Raw genomic sequence first — 20,624 nt, 5'->3', positions numbered from 1 at the left:
ACAAAGGGGCCCTGCGCAGCCCACACCCATGGCATTGGCAGTGCAGGGCTTCACCTGCCCGCACCGTCAAAAGGTGCACTGTCTGCCTGTGCAGACAGTGTGCATTCCAAGGGTGCTTGTGTGCTATGGGTTTGGTCTTGGCTCCCTTAGGTGATCCAAGACCATTACCATAGTAATACAACGTTGTAATACAATGTTCCCGCCGGTCAGCCCAGTGGGGACATCTTAATACGGCCGGGGGTGAGGCAGCCGGGTCGACAGCCACCTCATCTCGAGTGTGGTTGTTGCCAAACTTGTAATGAGCCCTTAGGTCTGCGTTCTGGGTTTTCAGGGGAAATATTTGTGGTATTAGTGTTTTTAATTTATTTTTTTTCCATGGTTTTTGTTTTGATTTTTTTATAAACTACACTGTTCTACATTATATTTCCCCTTAAAACCCGGAACACACAGAAGAAGTGTAAAAAAAAAAAGTTCAACATTAAAAAAAAAAAAATGTACAGCACTATATATCCCCATAAATATTATGTAGTAGTTATTTTACATTTTGTTTTACATAATCATTTTCAATTTTTTTTTTTTTTTGTTAGCACCACGGTACTCTGTTGCCATTTTTTAAAATATGTTAACAAATATATGACTCTTTGTTCCTACCTAATACCGCTTTAATAAAGTTGTAATAGGTAGGAAAAAGTAATAAAATCTACTGCTTACCTGTATCTAAAGCCCTAACTGAGAACACAGCTGAAGTGTAGTGAAAACACCATGACAGCCTTTTTGCATTTGTAAACGCCGTCTCATTATCCAATCAAACACTGCTTTGCAGTGGCTTGTAGCACGGCATACCACGCCCCAATGTATCACTACGTTTTAGTGCCTCATACCTTAACAGTTGCTGCTCTAATTCACTTCAAACCCCAAAAAGGATCATCTGCACACCATATTCTATATTCCTGCCAAATTTCATATAGATCTGTCCAGTCATTTTAACACTATGGCTGAGTACAAACTCTATGGAAAATGTATTGGTGGAAAAATGTATTTTGAGACCTCCCTTTCTTCTTCGCACCCCTTTAAGTAATCACTATAAAACTTTACATCATCTGCCAATATAGAAAAAGCAAAAGGTCTGCAAAGTTTCATGGAGGTTTGTAGGAAGCTGGCTCTGTGTATACTATCTCAAAGTGAGAGATAGTGTGCACAGAGTCCAGGTGTTCCACCTTAGAGGTTGATAGTGGCAATAATAGATAATACTAATGCTCTATTTGTGGTAGTGTGGTCGAGCAGTTAGGCTTATCAGAGGGTAGTGTAAAGCATGTGTTGCACACACACGCACACCCAAAGACTTAACTCCGGGCCAATAGATTTTTATATAGAAAAATATTATTTTCTTAATGTATTTTAGAAGCACAAGATTCAGATTTCAAATTAAGTACATACATTGTAAGGTACTTGGCATAGGTAAAAATAGAACTTTGAGTCAAAACAGTAATGTAGGTAAATGGCTCTCTGTTGCAGTTACCCCCCACTTTTTCTGGTCACAGAGAACACAAAGGCTCTCACTCCAGGGGGTCAGAAACTCTTCTCAGTGGCAGGCTGGCACAGACCAGTCAGTCCTGCACTAAAGTATTGGGTAAAATACAGGGGGCATCTTCTAAGATGCCCTCTGTGTGCATTTTTTAATAAATCCAGCACTGGCATCAGTGTAGGTTTATTATTCTGATACCAAACTTCCCAGTATTCAGTGTAGCCATTATGGAGCTGTGGAGTTCGTTTTGACAAACTCCCAGACCATATACTTAATATGGCCACACTGTACTTACAATGTCTAAGAATGGACTTAGACACTGTAGGGGCATAGTGCTCATGCAGCTATGTCCTCACCTGTGGTATAGTGCACCCTGCCGTAGGGCTGTAAGGCCTGCTAGGGGGTGACCTACCTATGCCACAGGCAGTGGGTTGTGGGTATGGCACCCTGAGGGGAATGCCATGTCGACTTTGCCTTTTTCTCCTCACCCACACATATTATCTGCACTGGCAGTATACTTGTGTTAAGGAAGGGGTCCCTTAGGGTGGCACAACACATGCTGCAGCTCTTACGGACCTTCCCTGGTCACAAGGCTCTTGGTGCCACTGATACCTTTTACAGGGGACTTAGCTGTGTGCCAGAAGTGTGTCAATTGTGGAAACAATGGCACATTTAATGAAAGAAGACTGGTGCTGGAGCCTGGTTAGCAGGATCCCAGCACACTCCTCAGTCAAGTCAGCATCAATACCAGGCAAAAAGTGGGGGTAACTGCAACAGGGAGCCATTTTCCTACAATTAGTATTATTGACTTTAGCCTCTGTGGAACCCCTGCACAATTTACCTCATTTTGATAATGAATACAGAGCCCGCTTCCGATGGATGGATGGTTGGATGGATTACACACACAACATGGTCTGACAAACTCTGAAAAGGACTCATCCACCCACTATGTAGTTGAGGAATGCAGGCACTGCAGATGGCTTAGTCGAGCCCTCTAATGTCTGACTTTTTGTTATGTTATTAATTTGCATAAAATCTCAAGACATCTGGCAACACAGCCTAGGCTGTCTTTGACGGTCTGACTTATTAAACCACAATTATTGACTGACAGGTCAATGCTTTATGCTATAAAGTGTAGTTAGTCACAATGTATGTTTTTCTAATTCCTCTCTTGCTTTGCAAAATATATGTTGGCACACCAAACAGTGGGTGGGTGAAGGCTCACCTTTTTCACACTGAAATTCATTTTAATCTGTATTTGTGGTGGTAAATAGGAATTTGTAGTAAAGCAAATTAGAAACTTGACTAAACCCTCAGTTTCTGAGGGATTTAGTCATTAAATTCCTTACTGGGAACCACTTAAATAGAAAGGTGAAATAATGGCATATTGCTAGGAGCACCTTGCACAGCCCTAAAAGAGACTGCTTTCAGCACCAAGGATAACCCACACAATAAAATGAAACATACTCTGGCCATTTCCTTTGAATAATGTAACTACTATTTTTTTTTCTTTCAATACAGATCTAGTTTTAAACAAGCTTTGGAAGCACTTCCTCAACTCTCAAGCGGAGCTGATAAAAAGTGAGTTCACTTTCATAGTGCGCATATGTATGTGGTGAATTGATAGTATGCTAAGGTTGTGGTAATGAATAGTGTGCACATATATTTGAAATTCTCATTGTTCACCTGTGTTATGGAATGCAACTTTGTGGAGGTTTCATAGTAATAGCATGCATGTAGAAAGACTATGTCTATGCAAGGCTGTTCTACGTATAGAACTGGGGAAATATATTAACTGCAAATCCAGGTATATCACAGTATGCTGAATATGGTGATTTAGTGGAAGGTGTCCAATTATGAGCAGTTCATCATGGACAATAATCTTTTTGTTTGTTGAAGAATTCATATGTAATATTTAGCACCTTTAATCAAAATTTTAAATCATACTTGACATTTTGATGAATCAAACAGTCTGTCTCTCCCTCTCTCTCTACTATATGTATGTGTCTGTATGTATATTTCTCTCGCTTCCTCCAAACACACAAAATGGACACCCTTCCAAATGGGCGGGAGCTTATCTGCAACAGTCGCCACCAAATCCTCTCCACAACGCTCACACCAAATCAGGTGAAACGATGAGCCACACAAACCTGCAGATATTACATCACACAACAATGTGTTTCGACCTTCCCTGTCTTGATCACATGACCGAGAGAGCTAATATGGTTCTTTATAAACCAACGTCCCAATGAATAAAGAAAACATACTATGCACGATGTTTCATTTGTATAACTTCAACTTAAAAGGTACTCAGCAAACGTTACTTATAAATCCAATTAAATTAGCTCAGCCCACAGTATTCTAATTGGTCCTATTGGGTCACTTTCTCATTGGCTAAACTTCACATTATAGAATGTGGTGAGCAACAGTAAACGTTGTCCAGCTGAAGTAGCTATTGTTAAAATTCATCATCCCCTACAAGAAAGGAGACCTAAACTTGAAAGTCTAGGGGTCCATATGATTTTAAATCCTACAACCTAAAAAATAAACAAAAACAATAATTAAACCTATTCAGTAGAAGTCTGTAAACTCACAAAAAACAATTATTCAAGATGCACATGTAAGTCTTCAACCATGTACATTCCCATGTGTGTCAAGAAGCCCATCTCTAGGATAAACCTTGATTTTTTTTTTTTTTCTCTCAAGGAACAGAACTCTGTCCTCCCCTCTTGGGTTTCTTGGTATATGACCAATACCCACAAATTTGGCATGTTTCCAATACTCTCCATATAAATCATTAAAATGTTTAGCAGTGCCATAATTTGATCACTGTTTGTTATGGCACTCCAGTGTTCCAAGATATGTTTCTTTACAGGAAAAATAGTAGATCCTATATACCATTTGATGCAGGGACACACAGTATACCGCATACCACAAATTATGTTTTACATGTAATTAACGTCGTAATTTTCCACTTCTTGTGTATACAGATTAGGCTAATCTCCTTAGTGTTTTGACTGTATTAACATGCTTTGCTTTGGCCACAGCATCGAATTGGTTCTAACCAAGTTCCTGATTTGGGGGCCAGATAACTGTGAACCAACAGATCTCTCAGAAGTATTTATTTGAAAGGAAACAGATGGATATCTCCCCACCTTTTCAGACTTTAAAATACCCCAATTTCTTTCCATGATCCCGCACACCTCATCTGATGCTCTACTGTAATTGGTAATAAACCTATTAGAGGTATCTTCGGTATTAGTGTTAGGTCCCTTATTGCTCCCAAAGAGGATCTCTTCCCTAGAGGGTTCGCTGACCTTTCTCAATGCTTCTTTGAGTACCTGTTTAGGATATCTCCTCTCACTAAATCTCTGTAATTCTCTGTCGAGCTAGTGCGCATCTTGAGGCTATTATGTTTTATTGCCGATTTGGTCTGTTTCTTATGTTGCTGAGCATTACTTGACTCAAATTATACTATGGAACTGTTCAGTGGTTTTGCCCTCAGTTTCTTTAATAATTTTTGTTATCCTTTCACCAATGTGAAGTGGGAATGATGTTATTATATTTGAGTGTAATATGTATACTGTTCCCTGAAACGATATAAGGTTGGATGTCCATATTTTGTACAAACGTTTTTAATACATTATACAAAGTTTCAAGTCTAAGACACAAAACTGCTTGCGCTCCAGGAACAAGCTTGTAACATAACACTTTATTTACTTTATTTAAGTTAAGTGTTACATTACAAGCTTGATCCTGGACTGCAAGCAGATTTGTGTCTTGGTATGCAGACACAAACTTCTCGGCGATAGAAACAATAACGACAGTCAAATAGAGTTATATAAAGTTTCCAAATCGAAAATCTCAGAGGGAGAGGAAACCCGTCCGAACCCTACAGCAGAAGGAAAACAATCTAACAAAGGAGTTGATGCCCATGCGCACTGACCGAGAGGAAGAGTCACGCGATCCCGTGACTAGAAAAAAGGCTTCTTCATACTAGATGGCAGAAGCTATGCATAGCATGTGTATCTGCAGCTGCACATGCCATCAAACATATATGTATATATGTGTGTGTGTGTGTGTGTGTATATATATATATATATATATATATATATATATGTTCGATGGCATGTGTAGCTGCAGATACACATGCTGTGCATTATCCTGCCATCTAGTGTTGGGCTCGGAGTGTTACAAGTTGTTTTTCTTCGAAGAAGTCTTTTCGAGTCACAAGACAGAGGGACTCCTCCCTGTCGGCTCCATTGCGCATGGGCGTCGACTCCATCTTAGATTTTTCTTTTCTGCCATCGGGTTCGGACGTTTTCCTCTTCGCTCCGTGTTTTGGTTCGGAAAAGTTAGTTAACAATCGGAAAATTTGACGGTATTGTTTGCGCTCGGTATCGGGTTAGTTATAGCACATCGACACCGAAGAAAAGAAGAGCTCCGGCAGCCCTTCGGGGCTTCCACTCCTCGGCGGGGCCTGGTCGGCCCGACCGCGTGCGTCTTCAAGGCTCATGGAACGGACCCCATTCCGCTTCTGCCCCAAATGTCACGCTAAGTATCCGTATACAGACCAACATTTGGTCTGTAATCTGTGTTTGTCCCCCGAACTCAAAGAGAATACGTGTGAGGCCTGTCGGGCATTTCGATCGAAGAAGACGCTACGGGACTGGAGAGCTTGAAGACTTCAAATGGCGTCGACACCGGCCGGACAACCCGACGTCGAAGAAGAGGAGACATTCTCCATTCCAGATTCGGACTCGGACAAGCCCGAGAGTGAGCAGCCGACGAGGCAACAAACCATGAGTAAACCAGCCCCGGCAAAAACTCACTTGAAGATTATGAAAGCCAAGGGGACGCCACCGCCGACAGGCCATGGCTTTACCCAAAAGCACGGTGACCAAGCATCGGCACCGAAAAAGGCTTCACAGCAGCCGAAGACATCCGACTCCGGTCGAGATACTGGCTCCGAATATACTCGGCACCGAGATACCGGCTCCGACCAGATCCGGCACTGAGAAATCGGTAACCCGAAAGCCAAAAAGGTTTCTTCGGAGCCGAAAAAGACTACAGAAAACGTTTCGGTGCCGAAACACCCAGCCTCGGAGCCGAAACAAAGCTCCTATACGGACGAACAGGGCCTTTCCTCACAATTACAAGGCCACAGGTTTGAACAAGAACTGGGGATGGGAGAGCCAGACCATACACAGAGGAGGCTCCATATACAGAAGGACACGGGGAAAATAAGTACACTTCCCCCCCATTAAGATGAAACGGAAGCTCACATTCCATGAGGCAGAAATGCAGCCAAAAGCAAAAGTGGCTAAAGAAAAAACAATACCACAGTTTTCTCCACAGCCATTGCCACCGGCCTCACCACATCTGTCCCCAATAGCAACACCACCAATGGTGGAGTCACCAATGCACACAGGGATGAGCCAAGATGACCCAGATGCATGGGATCTGTACGATGCTCCAGTCTCTGATAATAGTCCGGATTGCTACCCGGCAAGGCCATCACCACCAGTAGACAGTACTGCTTACATGCAGGTGGTTTCCAGGGCGTCTACTTTTCATAATGTAGCATTGCACTCAGAACCTATAGAAGATGTCTTCTTGTTCAATACCCTGTCATCAACACATAACCAATATCAAAGTTCGCCAATGTTACCAGGCATGTTAAAACATCTAAACAGGTGTTTCAAGACCCATTCAAGAGCAGAGCCATAAAACCTGGGGTGGAAAAGAAATATAATCCTCCCCCTACGGACCCGGTATACATTACGCAACATCGGACTCCTGATTCAGTGGTAGTGGGAGCATCCCGGAAAAGGGCAAACTCACAAACTTCTGGGGACGCACCACCACCCGACAAAGAAAGTCGGAAATTCGATGCTGCAGGCAAAAGGGTGGCAGCACAGGCAGCCAATCAATGGCGAATTGCCAATTCGCAGGCCCTATTGGCAAGATACGACAGGGCACATTGGGACGAAATGCAACATTTCATTGAACATCTTCCCAAAGAGTTCCAGAAGCATGCCCAACAGGTTGTAGAGGAGGGCTGAACCATCTCCAACAATCAAATAAGGTCGGCTATGGATGCAGCAGGCACGGCGGCCAGAACAGTACACACGGTGGTCACCATTCGGAGACACGCGTGGCTACGTACCTCCGGATTTAAGCCAGAGATCCAGCAGGCTGTGCTGAATATGCCATTCAACGGACAACAATTATTTGGGCCGAAAGTGGATACAGCAATAGACAAACTAAAGAAAGACACTTGACACGGCCAAAGCCATGGGCGCGCTCTACTCCCCACAAAGCAGAGGCACTTTTAGGAAGCCACACTTTAGAGGGGGGTTTCGGGCCTAAAGCACAGAACCCTCTACCTCACAGGCCAGACCCACATACCAGGGCCAATACCAAAGAGGAGGTTTCAGGGGACAATATAGGGGTGGACATTTCCCTAAAACAAGAGGGAAATTCCAAAGCCCAAAAACCCCACAAACTAAACAGTGACTCCAACGTCACCAACCCCCAACACCAGTGGTGGGGAGACTCGAAGATTATTACCTAAATTGGAAACACATAACTACAGACTTGTGGGTCCTAGCCATTATCCAACATGGTTATTGCATAGAATTCCTACAAATACCACCAAATGTGCCTCCATGAGCACACAACATGTCCAAATTACACTTAGATCTGTTACAACTAGAAGTCCAAGCGTTGTTACAAAAAGAAGCATTAGAACTAGTACCCAATCATCAAAAAGGAACAGGTGTTTACTCCCTGTTTTTCCTAATTCCAAAAAGGACAAAACACTGAGACCCATATTAGACCTCAGAACACTAAATCTTTACATCACATCAGATCACTTTCACATGGTGACACTTCAAGACGTGATTCCCTTGCTCAAACAACAGGACTACATGTCAACATTAGATCTCAAGGATGCTTACTTCCACATACCCATACATCCTTCCCACAGGAAATACTTAAGGTTTGTAATCCAAGGCATGCATTACCAATTCAAAGTGTTACCGTTCGGGATAACAACAGCACCAAGGGTATTCACAAAATGCCTTGCGGTAGTAGCTGCTCATATCAGGAGGCAGCACATGCACGTATTCCCTTACTTGGACCATTGGTTAATAAAAACCAGCACTCAGCAACAGTGTCTTCAACACACAAAATACGTCATAGAAACCATTCACAAGCTAGGGTTCTCTATAAAGTACAAAAAATCATATCTACAACCGTGTCAAATACAACAGTACTTAGGAGCAACAATCAACACACAAAAAGGGATTGCCACTCCAAGTCCACAAAGGGTGCAAGCATTCCAAAATGTAATACTAAACATGCACCCAAACCAACACTATCAAGTAAGGTTTGTGATGAAACTTCTAGGCATGATGTCTTCATGCATAGCCATTGTCCCAAACGCAAGACTACACATGCGGCCATTACAACAGTGCCTAGCAAAACAATGGACACAAGCACAGGGTCGACTTCAAGATCTAGTGTTGATAGACCGCCAAACACACTCCTCGCTTCAATGGTGGAATCCTATAAATTTAAACCAAGGGCGGCCATTCCAAGACCCTGTGCCTCAATATGTGATCACAACAGATGCTTCCATGGTAGGGAGGGGAGCACACCTCAACCAACACAGCATACAGGGACAATGGGACGCTCAACAAAGTCAACTTCATATAAATCATCTAGAACTTCTAGCAGTATTTCTAGCTTTGAAAGCAATTCAACCGTTAATAGCCCACAAACACATTCTTGTCAAAACAGACAACATGACAACAATGTATTACCTAAACAAACAGGGAGGAACACACATCACAGCTGTGTCTCTTAGCACAAAAGATTTGGCATTGGGTGATTCACAATCACATTGGCCTAATAGCACAATACATCCCAGGAATTCAAAACCAGTTAGCCGACAATCTCAGTCGCGATCACCAACAAACCCACAAATGGGAAATTCACCCCCAGATGCTACAAACTTACTTTCAAGGCTGGGGAACACCACGAATAGACCTATTTGCACCAACAGAAAACACAAAATGCCAAAACTTCGCGTCCAGGTATCCGCACCCTCACTCCAAGGGCAATGCGTTATGAATGAGTTGATCAGGGATATTTGCTTACCCTTTTCCCCCCTCTCCCACTCCTTCCGTATCTAGTAAACAAATTGAGTCAAAACAAACTCAAACTAATACTAATGGCACCAACTTGGGCTCGCCAGCCATGGTACACAACACTACTAGATCTGTCTGTAGTACTTCATATCAAATTACCAAACGGACCAGATTTGTTAACTCAACACAAACAGATCAGACACCCGAATCCAGCATCGCACAATCTAGCAATCTGGCTCCTGAAATCTTAGAATTTGGACATCTAGACCTTACACAAGAATGTATGGAGGTCATTAAACAAGCAAGAACACCTAGTACAAGACATGGTTACGCAAATAAATGGAAAAGATTTGTTTATTACTGCCATAATAATCAAATTCAACCACTACATGCGTCCGCAAAAAACATTGTAAGCTACCTATTACACTTACAAAAATCAAATCTAGCTTTTTCGTCCATTAAAATACATCTCACAGCAATATCTGCCTATCTGCAGATTACACATTCAACATCACTCTTTAGAATCCCAGTTATCAAAGCATTTATAGAGGGTCTAAAGAGAATCATACCCCCAATAACACCACCAGTTCCCTCATAGAACCTCAATATTGTACTAACACAACTCATGGGTCCACCATTTGAACCCATGCACTCTTGTGAAATGCAGTACTTAAGCTGGAAAGTAGCCTTCCTAATAGCTATCACATCTCTTAGAAGAGTAAGTGAAATACAAGCATTTACTATACAAGAACCCTTTATACAAATACACAAACATAAAGTAGTTCTACGCACAAATCCAAATTTTTTACCAACAGTTATATCACCGTTCCACCTAAACCAAACAGTGGAACTCCCAGTCTTTTTTCCACAGCCAGACTCAGTAGCCGAATGAGCATTACATACATTAGACATTAAAAGAGCACTAATGTATTACATTGATAGAACAAAACAATTTTGCAAGACAAAACAATTGTTTTTAGCCTTCCAAAAACCTCATGCAGGAAATCCTATATCCAAACAAGGCATTGCCAGATGGATAGTGAAATGTATTCAAGCCTGCTATATGAGATGCTGCAGATTCACATGCGCCCTCCCGCTTCCCCGGGAGCCTGTAGCTGTTTTAAGTTGATGAAAACTATATATTATATGTTGATAAAACTTGTACATTTGTAAATTTTTAAATATAAATTTGTAAATATATACTATTTTTATACACATTATGTACATACATACTTACTCCATTGCATGGGCACCTTTACTATATACACAACTCCTACCTCACCCTCTGCTAGGAAAAACAATCTAAGATGGAGTCGACGCCCATGCGCAATGGAGCCGAGAGGGAGGAGTCCCTCGGTCTCATGACTCGAAAAGACTTCTTCGAAGAAAAACAACTTGTAACACTCCGAGCCCAACACTAGATGGCAGGATAATGCACAGCATGTGAATCTGCAGCGTCTCATGCCACGAACAGATGTACACTGGGTAAGTGACATTTTCCATATATATAAGTATATATGTGTGTGTATATATAGTCGAGCCGATCGTACAGTCGCAAACCAGAATTCGCCGTTTTGGGTGCACGCGCCCAACTCGGGCCTGTTCAGGCCTACCACGCCGAAGCCTGATGGATCAGGCTCCATTCTGATTCTGTCCTCGATGCCACGTGAAAATTCCGTATACAGATCAACACGTGGTATGTAATCTGTTTCTCTCCCGACCATCGAGAAGAAGACTGTGAAGCCCGTCGGTCGTTCCAGTCGAAAAAGACACTGCGTGACTGGAGCGCCAGAAGACTTGAGATGGCATTGAAAAATACAGACTACTTTGACACCGTAGAGGAAGAACTGGCCCAGACTGCAGTTTCCATTCAGGACACCGACTCTGAAGACTCGGAGGAAGATATCCAACTGATCACTGCGGCTCAGCATGTGAGTACCACTGCCCCTACGCCCACTACCAAAAGACCATCTAAGGCCTTGGGTGCACCACTGCCAGAGAGCCATGGTTCCACCCAAAAGAAAATAGTCTGTGACCGACCTTCCGGTTTGGTGCCGAAAAAGGCCACACCAGCTTCGATGCCGGAGTCGAGCAAATCTATCAAAAACTCCACATCCAAGCCGAGCCGGCGTCCACACTCTTCAGAGTCGAAAGTTCGATGACCAGCTTTGGAGCCGAAACCACAGGCTGTATCTTCGGGACGGAAAAAATTGTCAACTTCGGAGCCGAAAAAATATTAGTTTACAGAGGAACAAGGACTTTCGAGCCGATTAAAGCAGAGCTCAAAGACATTCGATGAGCAGTCATCTAAATCACCAAAAACATCAGAATATATATCTGAAGGTTCTGACATTCGGCCTCTACTTGAGATTGTGGACGACAAACAATCAAGGACTTATATCCACAAAGGGACTGGGAGGATCATTGCTGCTCCTCCTCCACAAACAAAAAGAAATTTGGCATTCCAAGAACATCTTGATACTGCTCCACCACCAGCAAAGATTTTTAAAAGGAAGGAGAAACCATTACCTTTGCAAATTTCTCCACCACATTCACCAGACCATTCTTTCTCACCACTACCCATTAGCCTACCACCATTGCCTTTACCGACACACTCCCACCCTTATTCGCATGGTGATACAATTGATTCCTGGGATTTGTATAATCCAGATCCCATACCACTAAACAACCCAGACCATTATTCTTCCAAACCTTCACCACCATAGGATACAACAGCATACACACAGGTCATTTCAAGGGCAGCTGCGTACCATGGGGTACTTATGCATATTGAGCCTTTAGAAGAGGATTTCCTTTTCAATACACTATCCGCCACGCATTCACGCTACCAGTGCCTGCCAATGTTGCCTGGCATGCTCAGGCATGCATTCAAAATATTTAAAGAACCTGTTAAGGCTAGGATTTTAACACCACGGTTAGACAAAAAATACAAGCTTCCACCTACAAATCCAGCTGACATCACGCGTCCGGTACCACCAGACTCTGTTGTCGTCAGTGCTGCCAGAAAAGGGCCAATAGCCAATCTTCAGGGGATACCCCACCCCCTGACAAAGAAAGCAGAATTTTGATGCTGCTGGTAAGAGGGAAGCTACACAGGCAGCCAACCAATGGGGCATCGCCAATTCACAAGCCCTGCTAGCAAGATATGATAGGGCACACAGGGACGAATTGCCGGAATTGTTACACCTGCCAAAAGTACATAAAAAAAGGGCTCAACAAATTGTTGAAGAAGGTCAGGCAATAAGCAAAAACCAGATAAGGTCTGATCTTGATGCTGCAGATACAGCAGCTAGGAGCATAAATACTGCTATAACCATACATAGACATGCATGGTTAAGATCTTCTGGTTTCAAGCCAGAAATGAAACAAGCAGTACTTATTATGCCATTTGACAAAAAACACCTATTTGGTCATGAGGTTGATACAACAATCGAGAAACTCAGGAAAGATTCAGACACTGTAAAAGCAATGGGCGCCCTATGCACAACACCTTATAAAGGCTTCTTTTGTAAACAACAATGTAGAGGAGGCTTCAAGCCCCACTCTACAGATGCTTCCACTTCCCAACCTAAACAAGGCCAACAACAATACCAAAGAGGAACATTTAGAGTCTCTTATAGAGGACAACACTTCAGAGCCAGAGCAAAATTCCAGGCCTCAAAGTGTTACCACTCTATCAAAACAGTGACTTCCTAAGCATACCACAACCTCACACCTCTCTTGTCGGGGGCAGACTACAGCAATTCCACTCCAAATGGCAAATTATCACCACAGACCAATGGGTACTTTCAATTATCTGCAATGTTTATTACCTAGAATTGATTTCTACCCCTCCAAACATTCCTCCTCGTTATCACAGGCTGTCCCTAGAACACAACGTTCTGTTACAACAAGTACAATCGCTACTACTAAAAGAGGCAATAGAATTAGTTCCAAAATCTCAACACGGAACAGGGGTATGCTCACTAGATTTCCTCATTCCCAAAAAGGGTGGTATTCTCAGACCCATTCTAGATCTCAGACCACTACATCTATATATCCTGTCAGAACCCTTTCACATGGTAACTCTGCAGACATCCTTCAACTGCTACAAAAACAAGATTACATGACTGCATTAGATCTCAAAGATGCATATTTTCTTATCCCCATACATTCAGCTCATCGAAAATATCTAAGGTTTGTGATAGCGGGAAAGCATTACCAATTCAAAGTTCTACCATTCTTCATAACAACAGTTCCAAGAGTATTCACAAAATGTCTAGCGGTTGTAGCAGCTTACCTAAGAAGACAACACATACATGTCTTTGCTTATTGAGACGATTGCCTAATAAAGTCAAGCGCTATTATACAATGTCAACAAAACACTCAATACACAATAAAAACTCACACACTTTAGGGTTCACTGTCAATTACCAAAAATCTCACCTTCAACCAGCACAGGTTCCACATTTCCTAGGTGCTATTCTCAATACACAAAAAGTTTTAGCCTATCCAAAGGATACAAGCTTTCCAAAACCTCATACCACAAATGCAGTCAAATCAACATTACACGGTAAGGTTTAACATGAGATTATTGGGAACGATGGCATCCTGCATAGCAATAGTACTGTATGCAAGATTAAATATGAGAACACTACAACAATGCCTCTCACAACAATGGTCTCAGGCACAGGGTCAATTGCAAGATCTAGTGTTGTTAGACCGCCAGACGCACAAGTCCCTTTAGTGGTGGAATCACAGCAACTTAATGAAGGGACTCATTTCAGGACCCTGTGCCTCAGACCACAATAAACAGATGCATCAATGATAGGTTGGGGAGCTCATCTCAACAACCTTACCATACATGGGGAATGGAACTCAAAACAGTTAACTTATCCCATAAACCATTTAGAATTGTTAGCTGCGTTCCTTTCCCTAAAAGCACCTCAGCCCCTTCTTAAACACAAAACTCTCTCGATAAAAACAGACAATATGACAACCATGTAATATCTGAAGAAACAAGGTGGGACACATTCATCTCAACTGTCCCTTCTAGCCCAAACAATTTGGAAATGGGCGATTCATAATCACATTTACATACTAGCAGAATACATCCCAGGAATACACAATCAGCTATCGGACCTGCTAAGCAGGACACACCAACACATACACAAATGGGAGATTCACACTCAGGTACTTCAACATTACTTTCAAAGGTGGGGGACACCAGAAATAGAACTTTTCGCAACACACGAAAATGCAAAATGCCAAAACTTCGCATCCAGACACCCACACCCTCTGTCCAAGGGCAATGCTCTATGGATCAACTGGTCAGGGATATTTGCTTACGCTTTTCCCCCCTCTCCCGCTAATTCCGTTTCTGGTCAACAAAGTGTGTCAAACTTGTCTGACCATGCTACTCATAACCTCCATGTGGACACAATAACATTGGTACAGAACACACCTAGATCTGTCTGTAGTACCTGTAGGAAAATGGCTCCCTGTTGCAGTTACCCCCCTCCCCCCCAATTTCTGCCTCAAATTGATGCTGACTTGACTAAGAAGTGTGCTGGGACCCTGCTAACCAGGCCCCAGCACCATTGTTCTTCAATTAAAAATATACCATTGTTCCACAATTGGCACATCCCTGGCACACAGATAAGTCCCTTGTAAACATGTTGTGCCACCCTAAGGGGCCCCTCACCTAACACATGCACACTGCCATTGTAGATTGTGTGTGTTGGTGGGGAGAAAAAGGCAAAGTCGACATGGCATTCCCCTCAGGATGCCATGCACACAAAATGCTGCCTGTGGCATAGGTAAGTCACCCCTATAGCAGGCCTTGCAGGCCTAAGGCAGAGTGCACTATACCACAGGTGAGGGCATAGCTGCATGAGCAACATGGCCCTGCAGTGTCTAAGTCTATTCTTAGACATTATAAGTACAGTGTGGCCATATTAAGTATATGGTCTGGCAGTTTGTCAAAACGAACTCCACAGCTCCATAATGGCTACACTGAATACTGGGAAGTTTGGTATCAAATTTCTCAGAATAATAAACCCACACTGATGCCGGTGTTGGATGTATTACAAAATGCACACAGAGGGCATCTTAGAAGATGCCCCCTGTATGTTACCCAATCCTTCAGTGCAGGACTGACTTGTCTGTGCCAACCTGCCACTGAGATGAGTTTCTGCCCCACTGGGGTGAGAGCCTTTGTGCTCTCTGAGGACAGACACAAAGCCTGCACTGGGTGGAGGTGCTTCTCACCTCCCCCTGCATGAACTGTAACTCCTGGCGGTGAGCCTCAAAGGCTCATGCCTTTTGTTACAGCACCCCAGGGCATCCCAGCTGGTGGAGGTGCCCGCCCCTCTAAACACAGCCCCCACTTTTGGTTTGCAAGTCCAGAGGAGATAATGAGAAAAACAAGGAGTCACCACTCACCAGTCAGGACTGCCCCTAAGGTGCCCTGATCTGGGGTGACCCCTGCCTTTATAAATCCTCCATCTTGGTTTTGGATGATTCCCACAATAGGATTAAGGATGTGCCCCCCTCCCCTCAGGGAGGAGGCACAAAGTGTGTAGCCACCCTCCAGGACAGTAACCAGTGGCCTCCTGACCTAAACACCCCCCTAAATGTAATATTTAGGGACACCCCACAACCCAGGAAATCAGATTCCTGCAACCTGAACAAAGAAGGACTGCTGACCTACAAGCCCTGCAGAGAATACGGAAGACAACAACTGCTTTGGCCGCAGCCCTACCAGCCTGTGTCCTGACTCGAAAACCTGCAACCAGCAACGCACCCGACAAGCCTCAGAGGTCTGCCCTGAACCAAAGGACCAAGAAACTCCAGTGAACAGCGGCTTTGCTCAACTTCAACCACAACTTTGCAACTTTCTTGCAACTTTAAAGGACTTTACTCCTTCCGCCGGAAGCGTGAGACTTCACCTTCTGCACCCGACACCTCTGGCTCGAGATTCAGAGAACAAACACCACAGGGAGGACTCCCAGGTGACTGCGACTTCGTGAGTAGCCCGAGACGACCCCCAAAGCGACGCATGCAGGGAGAATCCAGAGGATCCCCCTGACCGCAACTGCCTGTAACAAGGGACCGGATGCCTGGACCAAGCATTGTACCCGCAGCCCCCAGGACCAGAAGGAATCGAACCTCAGTGCAGGAGTGACCACCAGGCGACCCTCTGCCTAGCCCAGCCGTCCTGTGCCCTGCCTGCACCGCCTGAGTGACCCCCGGGTCCGTCCATTGATTCCTATTCAAAACCCGACACCTGCTTTACACACTGCACCCGGCCGCCTCTGTGCCGCTGAGGTTGTGTTTTGTGTGCCTACTTGTGTCCCCCCCAGCGCTCTACAAACCCCCCCCTGGTCTGCCCCCCGAGGACACAGGTACTTAACTGCTGGCAGACCGGAACCGGAGCACCTCTGTTCTCACAGGCGCCCATGTGTTTTGGGCACCACTTTGACCTCTGCACCTGACCGGCCCTGAGCTGCTGGTGTGGTAACTTTGGGGTTGCCCTGAACCCCCTACAGTGGGCAGCCTATGCCCAGGAATTTACCTTACAATCTATCCAAAACGTACCACCCCAGGAACTGTGGATGTTTGCAGTGTCTACTTTTAAAACAGCTTATTGCCATTTTAACAAAAACTGTACATGGTATTGCTTTAATCCAAAGTTCCTAACTTACCTGTGTGAAGTACCTTGCATTTTATGCATTTACTTCAAATCTTGAACTTGTGGTTCTAAAAATAAATTAAGAAAATATATTTTTCTATATAAAAACTATTGGCCTGGAGTTAAGTCTTTGAGTATGTGTTCCTCATTTAATGCCTGTGTGTGTGTGTGTACAACAAATGCTTAGCACTACCCTCTGATAAGCCTACTGCTCAACCACACTACCACAAAATAGAACATTAGAATTATCTAATTTTGCCACTATCTTACCTCTAGGGGGAACCCTTGGACTCTGTGCACACTATCTCTCACTTTGAGATAGTATATACAGAGCCAAATTCCTACTGTACCTCATTGCAAACTTCCAAACAGACTGGATTTGTTAACACAAAACAAAGGTCAAATCAGACATCCCATTCCCAGTGCTCTCAGCTTAGCGATTTGGCTTGTGAAGCCACAGAATTTGGATATTTGCAACTTCCATTAGAATGTATGGACGTTCTCAAACAAGCACCACACCCACAACTAGACAAAACTATGCTAACAAGTGGAAACATTTTGTTTATTACTGTCAATCTAAATATATTGACCCAGTTACAGCATCTGTACAAGATATCGTATCCTACCTACTTAATTTGCAAAAGGCAAATTTAACTTTCTCATCTATTAAAATTCATCTTACTGCTATGTCAGCATACTTACAAACTATACAACATACCTCTCTCTTTAGAGTTCCAGTTATTAAAGCCTTCATGGAAGGACTAAAACGTATTCATCCATCAAGAACCCCACCAGTTCCTGCTGGGAATCTAAATATTGTACTCACAAGACTAATGGGGCCACCATTTGAACCCATGCATTTGTGTAAGATTCAATTTCTAACTTGGAAAGTTGCTTTCTTAGTAGCAATTACTTCATTAAGAAGAGTTAGTGAAATACAGGCATTCACTCTGGAGAAACCTTTTTGTCTAAGTACACAAGCATAAAGTGGTTCTTAGAACTAATAGAAAATTCTTGCCAAAGGTAGTCTCGCCTTTTCACATTAACCAAACAGTGGAATTGCCAGTCTTCTTCGCACAGTCAGATTCAACTGCTGAAAGAGCCCTTCACACTGTTGACCTTAAAAGAGCTCTAATGTATTATGTAGATAGAACAAAAGAGTTAAAAAAAAAATACAAAAAAAAAGCTTTTTGTTGCCTTTCAACAACCACATAAAGGAAATCCTATCTCTAAACAAGGATTAGCTAGATGGATTGTTAAATGTATTCAAACATGTTTTGCCTTAATGTAACAACAACTTTTGATAACTCCTAAAGCTCATTCCACTAGGAAAAAAGGTGCTTCTATGGCATGTTTAGGAAACATACCAATGGCAGACATATGCCAGGAACCACCTTGGACTGCTGCAGTGCTGACTTTGTGACCTGCTGGGTCACTAGGAGAAACTGCCACTGACTGCAATACCTTGTGCTGGCCTGTTTTCTTGGGCCCTACCGCCCTGTGTTACCTTTCTTCTGTCTCCAGGCACTGGGTGCTGAGGCCCCTGTAGCTTTTCCATGTGCAGGAGGCATTCTTTGATTAAGGAGTCCTGAAAGCGCAGGAAGAGTGCTTCGTTGTGTCTGCCCAGAGCACTTAATTGCATGCAGCGCATAGAGAGTGATGTATCCACGTTCCAGAGCGCTTTACGTTATTTTGGTGAAAGCCTCTGCTGAGCGCCTTCAGATTTAATTAGGAGCAAAGCGCATGAGGCGGACTTTGCCCGCGTGGCTGGTGGAATAAATCAAACGGGAACGAAGTGCATTCCTTATCAGTGTCCCCGGGGCACAGAAGCGAGGAAGAGCATACCCGGAGCACCTGTTTAGGGGACTTCGCCACCGCGATCCGGGTGGAAACCAGGAAAAGGAGCCGGCCAGCCCTGCCGTCACCAGAAAGGCTTCCCCGGGCTCAGCTGTTCTGTGGTGAACAAAGGAGCGGCCCTGGGCACGCTTCTAAGGAGGAACGTGGCTTGCCCGGAAGTTGTCTGCAATTGCAGCCACCTCGAGGAAGCAGGTGGCTGCTAACGGGGTGCGCGACTCGGCATGGGGACCTAGAGAGGGGTTGCCCCATGGTAAGAAAAACTGCGTTTGCTGCGGCACACCCTTTTATGGGGTGTCCCTCCCCTAAGCAGTAGTGGGATGGGCTGGAACCTCATTCGAGGCCTCGTCCCCTCTAAGAGAGAGCAGCCGCACCGTGCGAGAATGCAAACATCTGCCACGTAGAGTTTCTGTAACGTAAAGGGAAGAAGCCAGCGGGAGATACCCTTACCGCGGCGCCACCGCCTTCCCCCCCATTTTCTCAAAGGTTACTTTAGGGAGGGCTTCCTCACATTCTGGGATTAGCTGGCAGGGCGAGAGGGAGTCCATTGCCAGGTCCATTCTGCTACTGAAGTCCCTCTAGAAGGAGCACGAGGTCCTGCTCTTCAAGTGTGAGTCTGGGGTTTACCACCCCTTGCCACTGTTGACATGGTTACCCCCTAACTTTTTGCCTTTTGTTGATGCCACCTTTGACCGAAAGTGTGCTGGGACCCTGCTAACCAGGCTCCACAATTGGCACAGCTCTGCCACACAGATAAGTCCCTTGTAAAAGGAATCCCAGGTACCAAGGACCCTGTGGCCAGGGAAGGCCTCTAAGGGCTGCAGCATGTATTATGCCACCTTGGGAACACCTCACTCCGCGCATGCACACTGCCTCACAGCTTGTGTGTGCTAGTGGGGAGAAAAAGACTAAGTTGACATGGCACTCCCCTCAGAGTATCATGCCCACATCCCACTGCCTATGGCATAGATAAGTCACCAGTCTAAGGCAGGGTGCACTATACCAAAGGTGAGGGCATAGCTGAATGAGCACTATGCCCCTACAGTGTCTAAGCCAATTCTTAGACATTGTAAGTGCGGGGTAGCCATATAGAGTATATTGTCTGGGAGATTGTCAAACACAAACTCTACAGTTCCATAATGGCTACACTAAATACTGGGAAGTTTAGTATCACACTTCTCAGCACAATAAATCCACACTGATGCCAGTGTAGGATTTTTTGAGAAATGCAACAGAGGGCATCTTAGAGATGCCTCCTGCATGCCAGCCCAACTGCTAGAGCTAGGCTGACCAGTCTCTGCCAGCCTGCCAATTCCAGACGGGTTTTTGGCCACATGGGGTGAGTGCCTTTGTGCACTCTGTGACCAGGAACAAAGCCTGTCCTGGGTGGAGGTGC

At 44.2% G+C, this 20,624-nt stretch overlaps 1 protein-coding gene across 4 annotated transcripts in view; it reads left to right on the top strand.

Moving 5' to 3' along the window:
- The window catches only part of EXOC2 (exocyst complex component 2), a 1,213,422-nt gene that overhangs the window by 1,167,828 nt on the left and 24,970 nt on the right, over positions 1 to 20,624 (top strand). For all 4 annotated transcript variants that reach the window (XM_069217791.1, XM_069217808.1, XM_069217816.1 and 1 more), the window contains one exon: positions 3,047 to 3,106. In XM_069217791.1, the coding sequence (XP_069073892.1) occupies positions 3,047 to 3,106 (60 nt within the window). The remainder of the gene's footprint in view (positions 1 to 3,046; positions 3,107 to 20,624) is intronic.

Source organism: Pleurodeles waltl, chromosome 2_1, assembly GCF_031143425.1.
Source record: "Pleurodeles waltl isolate 20211129_DDA chromosome 2_1, aPleWal1.hap1.20221129, whole genome shotgun sequence".
NCBI lineage: Eukaryota > Metazoa > Chordata > Amphibia > Caudata > Salamandridae > Pleurodeles > Pleurodeles waltl.
Note: the sequence above shows the minus strand (reverse complement) of the source record. Positions and strands in the feature narration are given on the sequence as shown.